General features: G+C 39.7%; 1 protein-coding gene across 1 annotated transcript in view; it reads right to left on the reverse strand.

Annotated features, from left to right (window-relative positions):
* Window positions 1-16,582, reverse strand: part of Trpm1 (transient receptor potential cation channel subfamily M member 1) — a 107,578-nt gene that overhangs the window by 51,585 nt on the left and 39,411 nt on the right. Inside the window, exons 3-10 of the mRNA XM_047540651.1 lie at window positions 14,862-15,057; window positions 12,854-13,067; window positions 11,657-11,781; window positions 10,660-10,831; window positions 7,384-7,558; window positions 6,830-6,953; window positions 5,954-6,026; window positions 5,006-5,106 (exon numbers count right to left, since the gene is read on the reverse strand). Of these exons, the coding sequence (XP_047396607.1) occupies window positions 5,006-5,106; window positions 5,954-6,026; window positions 6,830-6,953; window positions 7,384-7,558; window positions 10,660-10,831; window positions 11,657-11,781; window positions 12,854-13,067; window positions 14,862-14,864 (987 nt within the window). The 5' untranslated portion in view covers window positions 14,865-15,057. The remainder of the gene's footprint in view (window positions 1-5,005; window positions 5,107-5,953; window positions 6,027-6,829; window positions 6,954-7,383; window positions 7,559-10,659; window positions 10,832-11,656; window positions 11,782-12,853; window positions 13,068-14,861; window positions 15,058-16,582) is intronic.

Here is a 16,582-nt window from a genome sequence, read left to right on the forward strand (position 1 = left end):
AATGTTCATTTTGAGGAATACATGAGGTAAAACTCAGTATATGACTCAAACATCACCAAGGAGATAATATCGCCAATTATAAAAGCTAGTATTTCTTACATTAACTTTTATAATTTACCTAATATATTTATATTAGCTTTTATAATTTCAGTTCAGTTTTATCAGGGCAGGCCCCACATCCAAAATTGGAAATAATTCTTGTTCTGAAAAGTCAGAAAACATTTCTTTATGTTCTCCGAAACTCAGAGAGGGTGAGTAAAGTTTGTAGAGTTTGTCTTTAAAGTGTCCAACAGTTATGGTGTTCCTAGGCCTTCCCTCCTCTTTGCTCAGACCAAGTTTAACTTTTTCCTTCAATAATTGTTAACCCAACTTTTTATGATTCAACATAAATACATAAAAATCTTTGCTACTCGTATTTATCAAACATTTCTCTCTTTTTTTCCTTGTCATTGTGTTTAAAATCATGTTTTAACAAAGGGTTTAATTGGGGCGGCTTTGATTTTATTTTTATTTATTTATCAGTGATAAATGACATATGTATGGCATATGTGGGATGTTTCCATAGATGTACATACTGTGGAATGATTAAATCAAGCTAATTAACATACCTCTCACCTCACATACTTATCATAATTTCGTGATAAAAAATTTTAAACCTACTCTCTTAGCAATTTTCAAATATACATTATTATTAATTATAGACACCATGTGCACCATGAGCAGTAGATCTCCAGAAATGATTTCTCCCATCTAACTGAAACTCTGTATTGTTTGGCCAGGATCTCCCCATCTCTCACACTCTCACCTCTAGTAACCATCATTATAATCTCAGTAAGCTTTTGTTTTTGCATTTACTAGTAGAAGATATAGACAGAAGAAATTTGACTAGAAAAGCGCAACATATCAGACCAGGACTGATTTATTTATTTACTTATTTATTTGCGGTGCTGGGGATCGAACCCAGGGCCTTGTGCTTGCTTGCGAGGCAAGCACTCTACCAACCGAGCTATCTCCCCAGCCCCAGGACTGATTTATTGTGTTGGAATTCTCAAGTCCTTCCTATCACAAACTCTCTATTATATTAAGAGTACACACCATTCCTAGGTGAGAAATTCCATTTCAGTCCCCCCAGGGATGAGGAAAACCAGCAAAAGAGGCTTTCATACTAACTTAACTATTCCATTTCTCATTCTAAAATGTGATTAGACAACCAAGGGTCTACAACACTTGATAAAGTGTCAACAACACAACAGAAAGCAGGGAAATGAACAAGTGAAGCTGCTGACGAGGAGAAGACAGAAATCATTCAGGGAATGGAAGTGAACTTTTAAAAATCCAATTTGTATCCCCATATATGCATCTATGAGATGAAGCTTTCTTAGATATTTAAAATATGATTGCCTAAAGTTTAAAAAATTAGTATGAAAGTTAAATAAAAAGCTGAGTAGTTTTCAAAAAACACACAGCAAAATGATAGAGATGGAAATGAGAAAATGAAAGATCAATCTAGGAGGAAAGCACCAATATATGCTTGACTAATAGGAATTCTAGATGAAGAAAGGGAGAAAATGAAGGAAGAAATACTCAAAGAAGCAATAGAAGAAAACTTCACAGAACTGACTTGGGTCTTCAGCAAAAAGGGAACTTCAACAGTCAAACAGAATAAATGGATACATGAATGGAGATGTGAGTGCTTGAATTTGTATTCTCCAGACATTTCCATTTTCATTTGTTTGAAATACAAGACATATCCTTGTGAAATTTCAAAGCACCAAAAATTGAAGAACAAGTTTTCAAATATGTCTGAGAGAAACCAATGGTTCATCTATAATAAAATGAGAATCATAGGATAATCATAAGTTGTGTGTGGCAGATATTTTCTCAGACATGTAAAGATGCAGAATAGCACTCGTTCCTTATCTATGAAAAAATTACTTGATGATTACTCTAGAAGTTGGAAAAAAATGAAAGGGGAGAAAGATATGGGGTCTTGAAAGAAATAGACCAGTCTCTGGGTACATTGAAGGGATATCTGAAGCCAGTAGCTGTGCAACAGACTTCAAGAGCATCCAGGGCAGCAGGGTTTGAAATCACGGGGTTCAAATGATTCTTTGAGAAGAAATGAACAGTAATGATTAAGAAAATAAAAAATTCTTAATGATGTGAAGGCAAATTAAGATTAAAAAGAGAATTAATTAGCAAGACAAAGAAAAACCAGAGCTACCTTTCCTTTGAGTTCAAGACTACTGTGAGGTTCAGCAGTGAACAATCTCCCAGCAATCGGGACAATGTAAATTCTGTTGGTTTCCCCATTTTTAGAGAACAAGTATGAAAACTCCATGATGGCTAAAGAGCAAGATATCAACAGAACTTTAATAATGACTAAAGAATGATTTGTAAACATTATTGACCACATAAGTAGCAAGGCTGATTGCATTAGGAAGACTGATGGTATAAGGAAAAGAAAAAGTATTAAGTTGATTTCCTCATTTTACAAAATGGGAGTCTGAAGTTGATGAAACAAGTAGAGTATTAGTGTATTTGTTACCATTAAAAAGGTGACCAATGAAACAATTAAACAGGTAACTGTCAAATCCAGGAGGGGTAGGGATAGGTGGAAGCAGTGCAAGAGAGTCACGTCCTTCTATTTCCAAACACAGAATTGGCAGATATGTCTACATGTGTAATTAATCAAGAAACAGTGATAAAACGTCTTTTGTCAATGTACACAGCAACTGCCAGGAAACAAAAGAGACAGCTAAATTATTTGGGAGGTGGGCAGGAAAGTTTTTGCTTGTGATCGTATGCTTGTCTTCATTATTTGCTTTTAAAACCATATTTATGTAATAGAAAAAATTGAAAGTGAAGAATACCAAGTATTATTAAAGTAGCATTAGAAAGATGGTTGAAGAACATTTAACACCAATATATTGAGCAGAAAATAATATTATAAAACGAAAACATTATTATGGACTTTCTAGTTCTATTGTGGGAGCATGAATGATTGTTTCCTTCTTTTTGCTTGTCTGTGTTTTAGACACTTTCTTCAGATTACTTATTGCCTTTGTCATGAGAGGACCAGATGCAGGCAGTCACGTTAGGCCAGGTAGGTCCACATGCTCCAACTGATCCCTGGTTAGCTGTTTCTATAATTTTGAAAACATAGCGCTCTCTCTCTCTCTCTCTCTCTCTCTAACCTGAAAAGCTGCCACTTCCTTAAAAAAGAATAGGACAAAGATACTGGGTGGCGGGACATTCCTTCTAAACAGAAAGACGTTCTTGAGTAGCAAGCCCTTCCTTTGCAATTCATTCTGGAATCTTCTAGATTCTCTGTCTCAGCATTCTCTCATAGCCATTCATGAAATAATTCATTTTGCTTTGAATTCCTTTACTAAGAGTGAAGAAACCAAAATATTAGAAAGAAATTAAAGTATTTAAGGTGTCATACCATTTTTTCTTAATTTAGGTAATTAAACAAGCAACATCCACAAACACCCCTTTCCCCAATATCTTATTTCTTTAACAGACTTATTCATAAATCATTCAAACCAGTTTGATAAAAATGGTTGTAAAAAGTGAAATGCATTTGTACGGCAAAATGCCAGGCATGTTTTGAGAAATGTGGTTTTTAAAAAAATCTGATATGGCTCCTCTAAATACCCCACCTCTATGTTCAAGCAGGAAAATCCTTTGCAAAAAAAATTCACTCTATAACCCAATCTGCAGAACAGATCAAAGAAGTTGCTTTGATTAAAGTAATAAGAGGCCTAGAGCCACTTATCACACAGGCCATTATTTACACACACACACACACACACACACACACACACACACCAACCATACATAGACATACAAAAATCAATGTGTATGTTTATATGTATGTATTTATACATGCACATACATACATTCATATATATATATGTATATATATATATATCTCCCCACTTTCACCCCCACTGCCACACACAAAATATCCCCCAACACATACACACATGTACACACACCTAAATTACACACACACACATACACACAGGCACATGCACACACACACACAGCTTGTCCCACATCACAACATCACATACATTTACTGTACTTTCCAATCAGCCCCACACTGTCTCCCCTCACTGTACACCTCCACAGTCTCAAACACACAAAATATCCCCTAACCACACACACACTATACCACCCATGCCCTACCCATTATACATCATCACTTATACACCATCATATCACATTGAGACAGCCCTTATGCCTGTGACATATACACAACTTACCTTACACACAGACATCCCTTCACATATTAGGTATTATACATGCTAACCCCCCATACTTTACACACGCATACACAGGCACCACACACTAAACTACATATGCATCACACACCACACATCATACATTCACATAGCCCACACATATGCGTCACACAATATATTAAACCACACTGCAAACACTACACTAAAAATGCCACACACAAAGACCACACACACAACTCACACACATAGTTCTCTAGGCCTCCAGGGTTTCATGGAATATAATTGAAAAATCAGTGACGTGGTTGGAAGTATTGTATTTAATTTTAATGAGCTCATTTCTCTCTTCCTTTTTCCTTTTTTAAAAGGGTGAAGACCCACTTTGGCCAACAATGATAAAAGATTTGTTGGTTAGTTTCTTCAAGAAGATCAGTTGAATCAGGAATTAGTGCTCATAGCTCTTTTTATATTTGTTCTAATTAGTTCTACATGACAGTAGAATGCATTTATGCATTTTGATGAATCATACATAAATGGAGTATAATTTTCTCATTTTTCTGATTGTACATGTTGTAAGATCTTAATTCATTTTTGTTCTTTGAAGTTAAATAACATCTAATAATCTTAGTGACTACCCATCAGATCATTAGAAACCCCAGATCACTTCCTGAGATCCATGTCACAAAGGGGAACATACTAATAATATCTTTACAATGTCACAATAAATGATATGGATTGAAGACACTTAGTTTTACCGGCCAATGGGGCCCAAAGACAAAGATCTGACTTCGTGCTATGTCAACACGGTTCCAAGCCAGTGCCAAGCTCAGCTGATCTGGAGCAGATGCATTGGTTCCTGGAAAGGCAAGAAGTTAAGAGTGAATTTTGACTTTATGCCTGGGACCACCTGGGTCCCAGGTGCTGAGCAGTGAGCAGATGCTTCCTTTGGAACTAATTGCTATCTTTTCTTTTGCTCCTGAATTACCACTAAGGCCCAGGCTAAGCACTCTATATTTTCCAAGAGCTTCCTAAAAGGAAGGTGGAGGGGATCTCTTCCCATGCCAGCCCTGCATTGTCTCCATGGGAGGAACAGAGGAGGAACCCAGTGACTCAAGAGCTTTATCTGAAAAGGGCAGGAACCTTGGGAATGCCCAGATATCTGCCAGGCCGGCCAAGGGGCAACACCGCTCCCAAGAGCACCAGCCCTTTGGCCCATATGAAGACCAGTGTGGCACTGCCAGGCAGCCAGCCCATGGTGACCCCCTTCTCATGGCCCCAGTCTAGCTGAAAGGCAGGGAGGAAGTATGCATCCCAGAGTAGAACCTGCCTCACAAATGCCTGGTCTAAGTCTGTCATTATAGGTGGGAAAGGGAAATTGGACAGAGCCCTGCAGAATTCAGTGATGCAAAGAAATCCTAGTTCCTGTTTATACTGTGAGCAGAAGCCCTCAATGGACCAGTTACAAATGGAAATGGTTCTGACTTCAGCCCATCATGGTCCTTGGGCACCCACAGACCCCTGCCATGCAGAAACCCTTTGAAGTCTTATTCTAGCATGGTTTCATGCTGAAATTACCCCCAGGCAGTGTGGCTGGCTCAGGGTTCTGGCACCAACAGACACAATCCCCAGTTAGAGAAGAGAGAGATGGCCTCAGGCCAGCCTGGCTTTGAAAGGATAGGAATCACCATTTCCTGAGAGCTCACCTTTGAGCAGGGCAGTTAAAATTGCCATCTCCACATCCTGCTGACCCTCAGAACCCATTCTAAACACAGTGACCTGAAAAGAGGTGCATTGTGAAGAAAGTTAAAGCAAGATAGAGTTGAAAACATGGGTGTGGGGGGGTAGAGATGTTTGTTAAAAATCACCCACAGAGACTGCTGTGTAATGCAATGATTCCGAGAACTAAACAATTTCAAACCAAGAGTTTTTGATTTCCAGGAGTTACATCTTTGCTCTTGTTGACTGTGAATTCTTGCTTGGATTCTGATTTCATCATTTATCTGATCTGCTCCAAAACTCTTGAGAGGGGGAGCCCATTTGGTGTTTACCAATATTCAATAGCTACCTGAGATGATAAAAGCATATCTAATTTGATAGGATATATTTATAGGAATTTATAAATTAAAAAATTTGAAGATGCCATCTTATTTGCACATGTAGTATTCATTCCAAACACAGGTCAGGAAGGAAGGAGTGGGAAATAATTATGACATTTGGAAAGTGAAATGATTTCAACTTTGTGAGCACATCTAGAAGGGTGTTACATGCCGCTCTTCCCCAAGTATTTAATCTGGTTCATATTTTGAAACACTGTATGATGTCACTTCATATTGGCTAAGGTCTGAATTGTCACTTCATATTGGCTAAGGTCTGAAAGCACCTGGGACCCCCTGTGTGGGCTTATTCTGCTTCCATCACATGGACACAATCATCAATTTAAGTGTGGATTTGTAAACTGCCTCTTGGAAGAGGCTGAACTAAAATATGAACAACTCCATCAAGCACACATGTACAGAATTAGAAAAGGAAACATAATTCTCTCTGTGGAGCTTGTTTGGAAATATATTCAAGACACTTACGAGTTCTTTCTTCTTCATGCACTCCATTATAATTGCAAACAGCTGAAGTGATTGTGTCTTACTGTAATTAAATGTTTTCTGAATGGTAACTAGAAGCTGATCCCTGAGGGACTCATTTATTATCCTGTTCAAAGGAAATGCAAAAGAGAACAAAACAAAACAAGTTCAACTCATTTCTGAATCAAGCAGACATCTCTATATTCATCTGGTATTTAAAATTTGAAACTATTGGAGGGTATCCCTGCATAGGAGACAAAAAAGTCACCAGGGTCAAAAAATGCATTCACACTTGTCTTAAATTCCAGTCTTGTTGTAAACCTTATAAGGGAAAATGAAGTTGGAAAGGAGAGTATTCTGCCAGAGAGAGAATTCTGTCAGAAACAAGATGCTCCTGACAGCTCCCTCGAATGTTGACCTTGGGAATGGGAGAGGAGATCTAGCAAATCTTCATCTGTTAAGCATTTTTGGAATGTCTAAGCAGATCGCTTCAGATGTTCTCTTTGGCCTAACAAGGCATTAAGAACCCACCCTTTGTCACACATCAGAAATCCTACCCTCCTTCTTCACAGTACTTGTGTGCAAAGGACAAAATATCCGAGGCTCGTCCGCTGCCATCACAGACCACCACCGGGACAGGAGGGTCTTCTCGAAGGTATTCCAAGACAACAGAAACCACGTTAGGACCCCCTTCCACCACGAGGCCAACGACTGGCACACCCTGCCCCAGTCCTGCAACACAAACCACATTCACTGTTCGGACCAACATTCAGCACCTTCCACAGACTCATTTTAATTCCTGAAACATGGCGAAGAGTACAAACTTTTCAACTTGACAGATGTTCCATGTTGCATTAGTATTTACCCTGATGCAGGAAGGAATTCAAGCACATCATGATTGTTTTCATTCTTGCATTCAAACTTCATATTATAAAACCCAGAACCTCAAAAATCCTGAACTTTCTGATTTTTAAATGGTTGAACTCCATGTATAATTCGGGAGGCATATGGGCTACCAAAGTGAGCCCTGTGAAGTACTGGAAGATGCTCCTCCCTCTCTGCCCTGCCCTAGGGGTCTGAAATTCCCATCTGACTGGCTTTCCTTTAAAGAGTGAAGCAGTGAAAGTGGATCTAGGCCAGTCACAAGAGAGCTCACTTCAGTCCCTGGCCTTTCTCATATTAGTCTTAAATAAAACATTATAAGAGTTGGGGATATTTCTCAATAGTTAAACATGCCTGGGTTCAATTCCCAGTGCCAAAAAAAAAAAAAAAAAAAAAGACCTTGGGCCAGTTACCAAACCACCATGAGACTTGTATGACTATTTGCAAAAGGTGAATAATTATAAAGCCCCCCTCTTTTGAAGGAGCAACAGACCTAAAAGGTAAGAAGATCTTTGGCTATCAAAGTATATTGCAAACTTTAAGTGGCATGCAAATATGGTATGTTGCTGTTATTGTTTCTGTCTTCAGTGCCTAGAATAAGGCAGTACAAGCTGAGGAACCCTAATCTGAAAATACAAAAACCAAAATGGAGAATGTTTCAGATTTCAGATTTGGGAATTTTGGATGACATACGCTCATCTAGTAAAGTCTATGCAAATATTCCAAAATCTGAAAACTCTGATCCGAAACACTTTTGAGCCTGAGAATTTCAGATTAGGATTACTCAACCCATAAATGATCTTAGAGGTAAACACACTATTACTATTAACCTATCAGTTAAAGAATTATTCTCTGAGTTTTCCCTCTCCCTTTTATTTTTAAAAAAAATCTGATAATAGGACTCTCTAAGAGCACAATAGTTGCATGCTAATAATTTTTATAACTAGCAGGGTGGGCTCTAGGAAGCAGGAGGTGACAGGGGATTTTAGGAAGCTGGAATTCTGGAGTGAGTGGACAGTGGGAGTGACAGATATGCCTTCTCCATAATGTTACAAAGAACTGGACAAGACTGAATATACAGTTGTCCCTAAGTATCCACTTGGAATCGGCTCTGGGACCTGCCCCCTGTGAATACCAAATTCTGATTCTTCTCAAGTCCTTTATATAACATGTTATAATATGTGTTATAAGACTACACGATTCTCCCACACACTTTAAATCATCTCTAGGTGACTTATATACCTAATGCAATGCAAATACTGTGTAAAAATTATTATACTGAATTGGTTAGGGAATAATGACAAGAAAAAAAGGCTGCAGATGTGCAGTAAAGATGCAGTTTTTTTCTCCAGAATATTTTCCATCTGTAGTTGCTTCAATACTTGGAGGCAGAGCCCAGAGATTTGGAGGGCTGGTTGTACCCTGAGCACGTTTCGCCAGGTTTCTGTTAGTGATGGGAATTAATTGATTAACATTAGCAAACAGCAAGTAAGAAAAGTGTCTTGGATGCCACAGTTCTCAAGAGCTTCAAATAAAATCTGTTAGTGCAGGTTATGAGAATATTTGAGAATTTCAAGTGGGTGAAGTCAGAGTTTGCGGTTTGCTTTTGCAGTACATTTCTATGTCAGGGATGCTTAAATAGTTTGAGCTATTTTTCTCTCTTGTACAGGAATAATTACAGTTAGGTTCACTTCAGCAAATAAGGATTAAAGATCTGTTTGGCACCAAGTGCTAAACAAAAGATACTGGAAAATGGATTGAGATGACATGAACTCTGCCCTTGAGATTTCCAACCCAAGCTAGGATTGTGGTTTTAGAGTTTCAGAAATATGGTGGTCAATTCTCACTCTTTTCTAGAAACAGAATAGAACTGGTTCTTCTTGGCTCAGGCTGGACTCCCTGAAGCTCCATGCTGTGGGAGGTGACAACTGAGCACCCCTTTGTTGTCCCTGCCCCACTCAGAGCCCTAGGCAAAGGATGACAAAGGGAAGCCCACAAGTCACTTGGCCAAGTGAAGTTGGGCAATGTGAAAACTCACGGGTCCAGAAAAATTAAAAATGTTAAGAACAAAAATCAAGTCAACCAATTTATCCATCAAGATCTGGGCTTGAAAATCCACAAATTTTTGTAGTAGGCCATCCCCATTCTAACCACTTGAGCAGTATCACAATCCTTTAAATTATGCTCTATAATGATAATTTCCAGGCCTAGGTTGTCTTGCACAAAAACCTCACCAGTTATGGTTAAAAAAATATTCTTTAAGATCCTTTAGCAATTGTTGTCAAACAAAGTAAGAATTATTGGAAGAGGAGTATATACAAAAAGAGTATACCAATTATTTTAATTCTAACCAGTTCTTATTATTTCATCTGACTGAATTCATTTATTTTCTCTCTAGTTTGAATTCAGATTTCTCCCAGCAGTGGCTGTTGCCCCTCAGGGATGTGCACCTGAACCAGCAAGGATGATGAAGCAGATGGCTCCTGCTACCCTCGCCATAGGTTTCCTTTCTGGTCATCTTAGTCTGGATGAGAGACCCAGAGCTATAGAGATATTTAATAACACTTAACACTTATTAGTTGATAGAGGAAATCATACTAAATCTTTGAGTAAGAATTGTCTTTTCCTGTTAAAATGTTTAAAAAATAAAAACAGTAATTACAGGGAAAAAGAACCACAGGGGAACATGATGAATGATGCAATCACCATGACAACCACTGCACATTTTCTCTTGCACCAACTTGTGAACTTGGGGCAAAGCATCACAGGGAGCTCAGTGAACTCATGTTGGCAGGTGGCTAAGGCATAAGGTCTAAATAAGTCATTTTCTATTGATCTAGCAAGAATCAAGGTAAAGCTTTCAATACCCTTGGGCAATTTCCTTCTCAGCCTGGTTTCCATGGTGGTGATGTCAGTCCAGTGGTAGAACTGTGGTCCTGGCTAGAACTTACTTGTGTTGATCTTCTGCAGAGAGATGTGCTTTTCCAGCTGCCTCCGCAGCTTCACCTCAGCACCATACTTGCCCAAGGTGCCATTGTCAGCCAGGATGAAGTGAGTGTGAGAGTTGTTGAGCACAGAGAGCTTACTCAGAGGGTTGGACATGGTCTGGTACACTCTTGTTACCTGACAAAATGCACAACATAAATCAGAGCTGCAGAACTTAAATATCAAAACTAATGGGGAAGCAAGTGGAATACACATGTTTGTAATGACTCCACTTAAATCCATTCTCACTTCTCTACCCTACCTATTAAAGGGCTTTTCACAATTGCTGTATTTAGACACCAAAAAAGAATTATTTTTAGATAATGTCAATCCAACAATCGTATACCTACCTATTTATTACAGAAAAATGAAAATTCATATTAACACAAAATTCTGTACACAAATGTATTTGGAAGTTTCATTCATAATAGACTAACTGCAACGAACCAGATGTCCTTCAACAGATAAATGACTAAACCACCCGTGATAAGTCCATACCATAGAATACCACTCAGAAATAACAAGGAAGGAACTATTAATACACATGACAATCGGAAGGAATGTTATACAAAGTGAAAAAAAAAATCTTTCCCAAGTTTTTATACCATATGATCCCATTTATGTAATATTCTTGAAATGATAAAATTATAGAGATGTGTGACACACTAGTGGTTACCAGGAGTTAAGGAGGAAGTAGTGGTGAAAGAGAATTAGATGTAGACATTAAAGGGCAACAGAAGGGATCTTTGTGTTGATGGAAATGTTCTGTACCTTGACTATATGTCAGTGCCCTGACTGTCATATTGTATGATTGCTTTGCAAGATGCTACACCTGGAGGAATGGATAAAGAGGATATGGGAGCTTTCTTTTTTATTTCTTACAACTGCATGTGAATCTATAATTATAAAAAATACAGACTTCAGTTTTTAAAAATTGTCGATGTCTTAAGAGAAAACACTTACATCCTTTCCAACCAGGTCTTCCTTATTCTCCACCATGCCCCACGGAGCAATTCCTATAGCACAGACCCGACCTCTGGACTTGGAGGAGTGGTCTTTCAAGGCATCCCCCACATGACTGATGACACCTGTGAGCAGCCATGAGTCACATTTTAGTCACTTCTACTTCCCATCACATCACACACCACCAGTCTTGAACTTCAGGGATCAGCTTCAATGAGCCCCTACGTTCCCTATGGAACAGGGATGAATGAGACATAGTTCTCTTTATCATGAAGGGAATAAACTGAACATCTGAGTTCATACTAACTAGTAGTCCTGCTTTCACTCCTAGAAAAGGGAAAACAAACAAACCAAAGCAATTGGTCCGGGACTTACTTTACATGTTTCTAAAACCTAAAGATGGATGTCACTGGGGTCTTTCTGGCAGTCTGGCTGTTTACAGCAAAAAGTGAGAACCAGACCACCTGGCATGCTTCTTAACCTTTCTATGGCTCAGTTTACCGTACTATGAACTGGGGGAAGGATTTTTTAACAGGCTAATTGAGGATGATGCTTGTCCAGGGCTCAGTTCAAGGAAATGTGCATAGTAGATGATCCAGAGATATTTACTATTGCTACTATTATTATTGCATGATTTGGGTCTTGAACATCCCCAAAGACCCATGTGTTGAAGGCTTGGCCTATGGCTGGGCACTAATGGAAAGTGGTGGGAACTTTAAGAGGTGGGGCCTAGTGTATAGTCTTGAGGCCATTAAGGATGTGCCCTTAAGGGGAATTGCAGGACTCTAGTCTCTTCTTCTCCTTTTTTTTGTTTCTGGTCATGATGTTTTGTTCCACCATGTATTCCCGCAGTGATGTGCTACCATGGGACCAAAACAATGGGGCCAACCGATTGTGGACTAAAATGTCTAAAACTGTGAACCAAAATAAACCTTTTCTCTTTTTCAGTTGATTATTTCAGTTATTCATTATAGTGATGAAAAGTTAACTAAGACAATTATTACATTTGCTGTTTAAATAAAATGCATCATACCAAAAAATTTTTAAAACCTATTGAATAAAGACTTCACTTTTGTCATACTTAGCATCAGGATGCAACATATTTTGTTTTCTGACCATTATTACTAGGAAGCTCTTTGGGGACCACAGTGAGTTCTGGGTGTGTACATTTACAGTGAGGGAAGGGCCTGCTCTTACCAGTGCTGACGCCCCCTGTGAAGATCCAGGCCCCTGTGGTCATGGCGGCCTTGATCAGACCTTTCCCAAACACCTGCTTCAGCTTGGGCTGCATCTCAAAGTTCTGGAGACCACCATGCACGGATATTAAGAGCTTGGGGAGTTCCAGCTGCCAATCTTTCACCATGAGATGAAGCAGGGAATCTGGCTTGGTGTCATAGGATACACGGATATACTGTAAAAGAGTGTGTGATGCTCAGCACCTGTTCTTAGTTTTGCTTCTTGTGTCAGAGGGGATGCAGGTGCAGGATTATTGCTCATGTCCAAGTAAGAGTTGTCTGCCTTGTCTCTCTCTCAGTGTCTCAGGGTCCTCTGTGTGAGTCTGTAGCCAAGTGACTAAAGGTAACTTTGGGAGGTGTTGTCACGTTTAACAAATAAAAATACAGGATACCCAATATGGCGGTCCAAATGTATGTCTTCCTCCAACATGCATATATTGAAACCTCATCCCCAATGCAAGTATTAAGAGATGAACTTACAGGAGATGATTAAGTCACCTCCCAAAGGCTAAATAATAGTGACAATAGGTTCAAGGGAATTTGTTCACCCCTTCTGCCTTGTGAGTATCTATGAAGCAGAGGGTGAGAATTTACTAGACACTAAACCTGCTGGTACCTTGATCCTGGGCTTCTTAGCCTCTAGGACTGTGAGCAATAAATTTCTGTTGTTTATAAATTAACCAGCCTCATCAATGGTGAGGTGCTAAGCAACTCAGTGAGACCATGTCTATAAATAGAAGTACAAAATAGGGCTGGAGATGTGGTTCAGTGTTTGAGTGCCCCTGAGTTTAATCCCCAATACAAAACAATATTAATAGCAATAATCTGTTGCTTGTCTGAAATTTAATCTGAGTATCCTGTACTTTATCTGGCAATAGTAACCTTGAAGAATCAATTCTAAAGCTAGCTTAGCTAGAACAATGATCCAAGAAGTTGGACAAGGATATGGTTGAGGGAGTGGGAAAGGAGAGCTTGGTCCCACATTTGAACCTGACCTTCTCCTCAAGGTGAAGAAGTTAATGATCAGAGACCTTAGTCCTTATGAGCTGCTTCTTCATGTCTTGCTAATATGTAGAGTGCCCCCCAATCCAGAAGACCATGGACTGTGGTATTTGAAATACATCTGAATTTTATTTGAGTGATGATTTCAGACTAGTGAAAGAAAATGAAATTTCAAAAATGATCTGACTGGGCACATGGGAGTATTATTCCACATTAGCTGCAAGGTGACACGTGCCTGTAATCTCAGCTAATTTGGGGACTGAGGCAGGATGATCTCAAATTTCAGACCAGCCTTGGCTATTTAGTGAGTGAGACTTTCCAAAAAAGAGTGGGGGGTAGGGTTTGGTGGGAATGTAGCTCAGTGGCAGAGCATCCACAGGTTCAATTACCAGTATAGAGAATGGTATGGTGGTGGGGGTGGGGGTGCACAGAATTAGCTGAATGGGACTACAGTGCTGAAGCCTTCCCTCTTTGCAGGGCTTATCAGAAAGTTAGAGGGCATCCTGTGTATGTGCAAATTTAAGAGACTTTGATCCTTCTCATACCAACTGAGTACAGGTCCAGAAAAACTGTGGATGAACTTCAGAGGAAAATATTTCCAGGAACTCCAAACACATCTAAGGGGGTTCACAGTAATTAAAAAAAAAAAGAGAAAGAGAGAGAAATTTCTCGTCACTGAAGATGGAGCAATGGAATGTGGTTTCAGGGATGACCCAGAGCATGTTTTTTGAGTTCAGAGGTTTGGTATGGATTTCTGAGATATTGCATGTTCTTTACAATAATATCCAGTTTCTAAGTCTCATGGTAAAAAAAATCCATAGGCACAGATATATTCCTGGGCTTTGCAGCAAAATATCTAGGAGGAACTGAGTCACAACCCATGAAGGGACCTGTAGCTGGGGGCTGGGAAACAGGTCTCTGATGAAAGCTGTGGTTCCCATGGCACCATGTCCAAATGCCCCTCTTACCATGGCTTTATTAAAATATCCGCCACCCTGAAATTCAAGAATCCCGTAGGAATCTGTTGGGTAGCTCTGGGTGTGTTTGCTGACAGACCATTTTTCTGGCTGAGTCTCCACCTGTTTGTTTTCCTCTCCATCTTTGCTGGGTGTTACACCTGGCAGAGGGGGAATATGCTGATTGATGAGTTGACCACAGCAACACCTGAAAAAAAGGCAAAGAAAGGTCTTTTACTTGTTGTTATTTCTGCCCCTGCCCCATTACTGGTGATTGTACTCGGGGTCACTCTATTGCTGAACTCCTTTTTATTTTTTATTTTGAGACAAGGTCTTGCTAAGTGGACCAGGGCTGGCCTCCAACTTGTTATCTTTCCAAGTCACTGGGATTATAGAATTGCACCACCACATTGGGTAAACCAGTCTTTCAAAAACATTTTTCTCCTTTCCCTTCTGTTAACAAAGGTAAATTAACCTGAATAGGTGGGTTGGGCCCAATCAGAGGTGCTTATCTGAATAGATAAACCGTGCTTATCTATTCACATACTAGTCTATTTTAAACATATTGGATGACTGCCCTTCCTTACTGGACATATTTTAAATCTTTTGATGTCTTAGTGACACTCATATGAGCTAAACATTCTGAACATTACTGAATATTCTGTGACATATGCAGTCATACCCTCTGAACATAGGATTAACCTTCCAGAACTTAATAAAGCATTTCTCTGCCCAGTAATATTCGAAGTATCTCAATAAGTACCAGTATACCAGTATGTCTTTTCCTGCTCTGAGCAGCTGACCATTGGGTCATAACCTACCGTGGCTTCAGGGATCTCATTCTATAGCATCTCCCCATAAGTCAGCCAGCCTTGTGTGCTCTCATGGTGTTCTTTCTTCCAGCCTTCTTGGAGCAGGATCCTTGTTCTTGTGCCAGCTTCCTTTCCTAGCACCCTAGCTTAGGGTTTTCTTTGTCACTCAGCCACTTTTGGCTGCAACATATTAATGTGGACTAGGTCCACCAAAACTTGAAATATTTGCTTGGAAAAACAGAATTCCAAGCAGTAGCCTGGATTGATGTCTTGCTGGAGATGGGACCCAGGGGGTAAGTGACATGGGAAAGAAGGGAAGGGAGGTCTTGTGGGTTGAGGAGCATCCTGTGGGCAGTCATGTACACCAGCAAGTGGGTGGAAGAGCCAGGGAAATGGAAGATCTCGGGAGGAGTTGGCTTGGGACTAGAAAGGATGTCTTTATTGGGTTATATGTGTGAGTGTGTGCATGTGCACTCTGTACTTCTTGGCAGCCTTGGCATTTTCTTCCTGTCCTTCTGGGTAATTCATTAGTGGCATGAGCCACCACTCCAGGTTTTCTTTCTTTCTGTTCCTCCCTTTCTCCCTCCCTCCCTGTCTCTTTCCTCCTTTCCCTCACCTTCCTCCTTTCCTCCCTCCCTCTTACCTTCCCTCTTTTCCTCCCTTCTCCCCATTTCCCACTGCTTCCTTCCTTCTAAACTTTATTTGTGTGCGTGTCAGGGGGTACTGGGGATTAAACCCAAGGTCACTCTACCACTGAGACACATCCCTATCCCTTTTTATTTTTTGACACAGGACCTCATTAAGTTGTCCAGGTTAACCTTGAACTTGCAATACTCCTGCATCAACCTCCCAAATTGCTAGGATTACAGGCATGCATCACTATGCCCAGCAAAATAAAGCTTTATTGATGTATAATTCATA

Source organism: Sciurus carolinensis, chromosome 2 (genome assembly GCF_902686445.1).
Source record: "Sciurus carolinensis chromosome 2, mSciCar1.2, whole genome shotgun sequence".
Taxonomy (NCBI): Eukaryota; Metazoa; Chordata; class Mammalia; order Rodentia; family Sciuridae; genus Sciurus; species Sciurus carolinensis.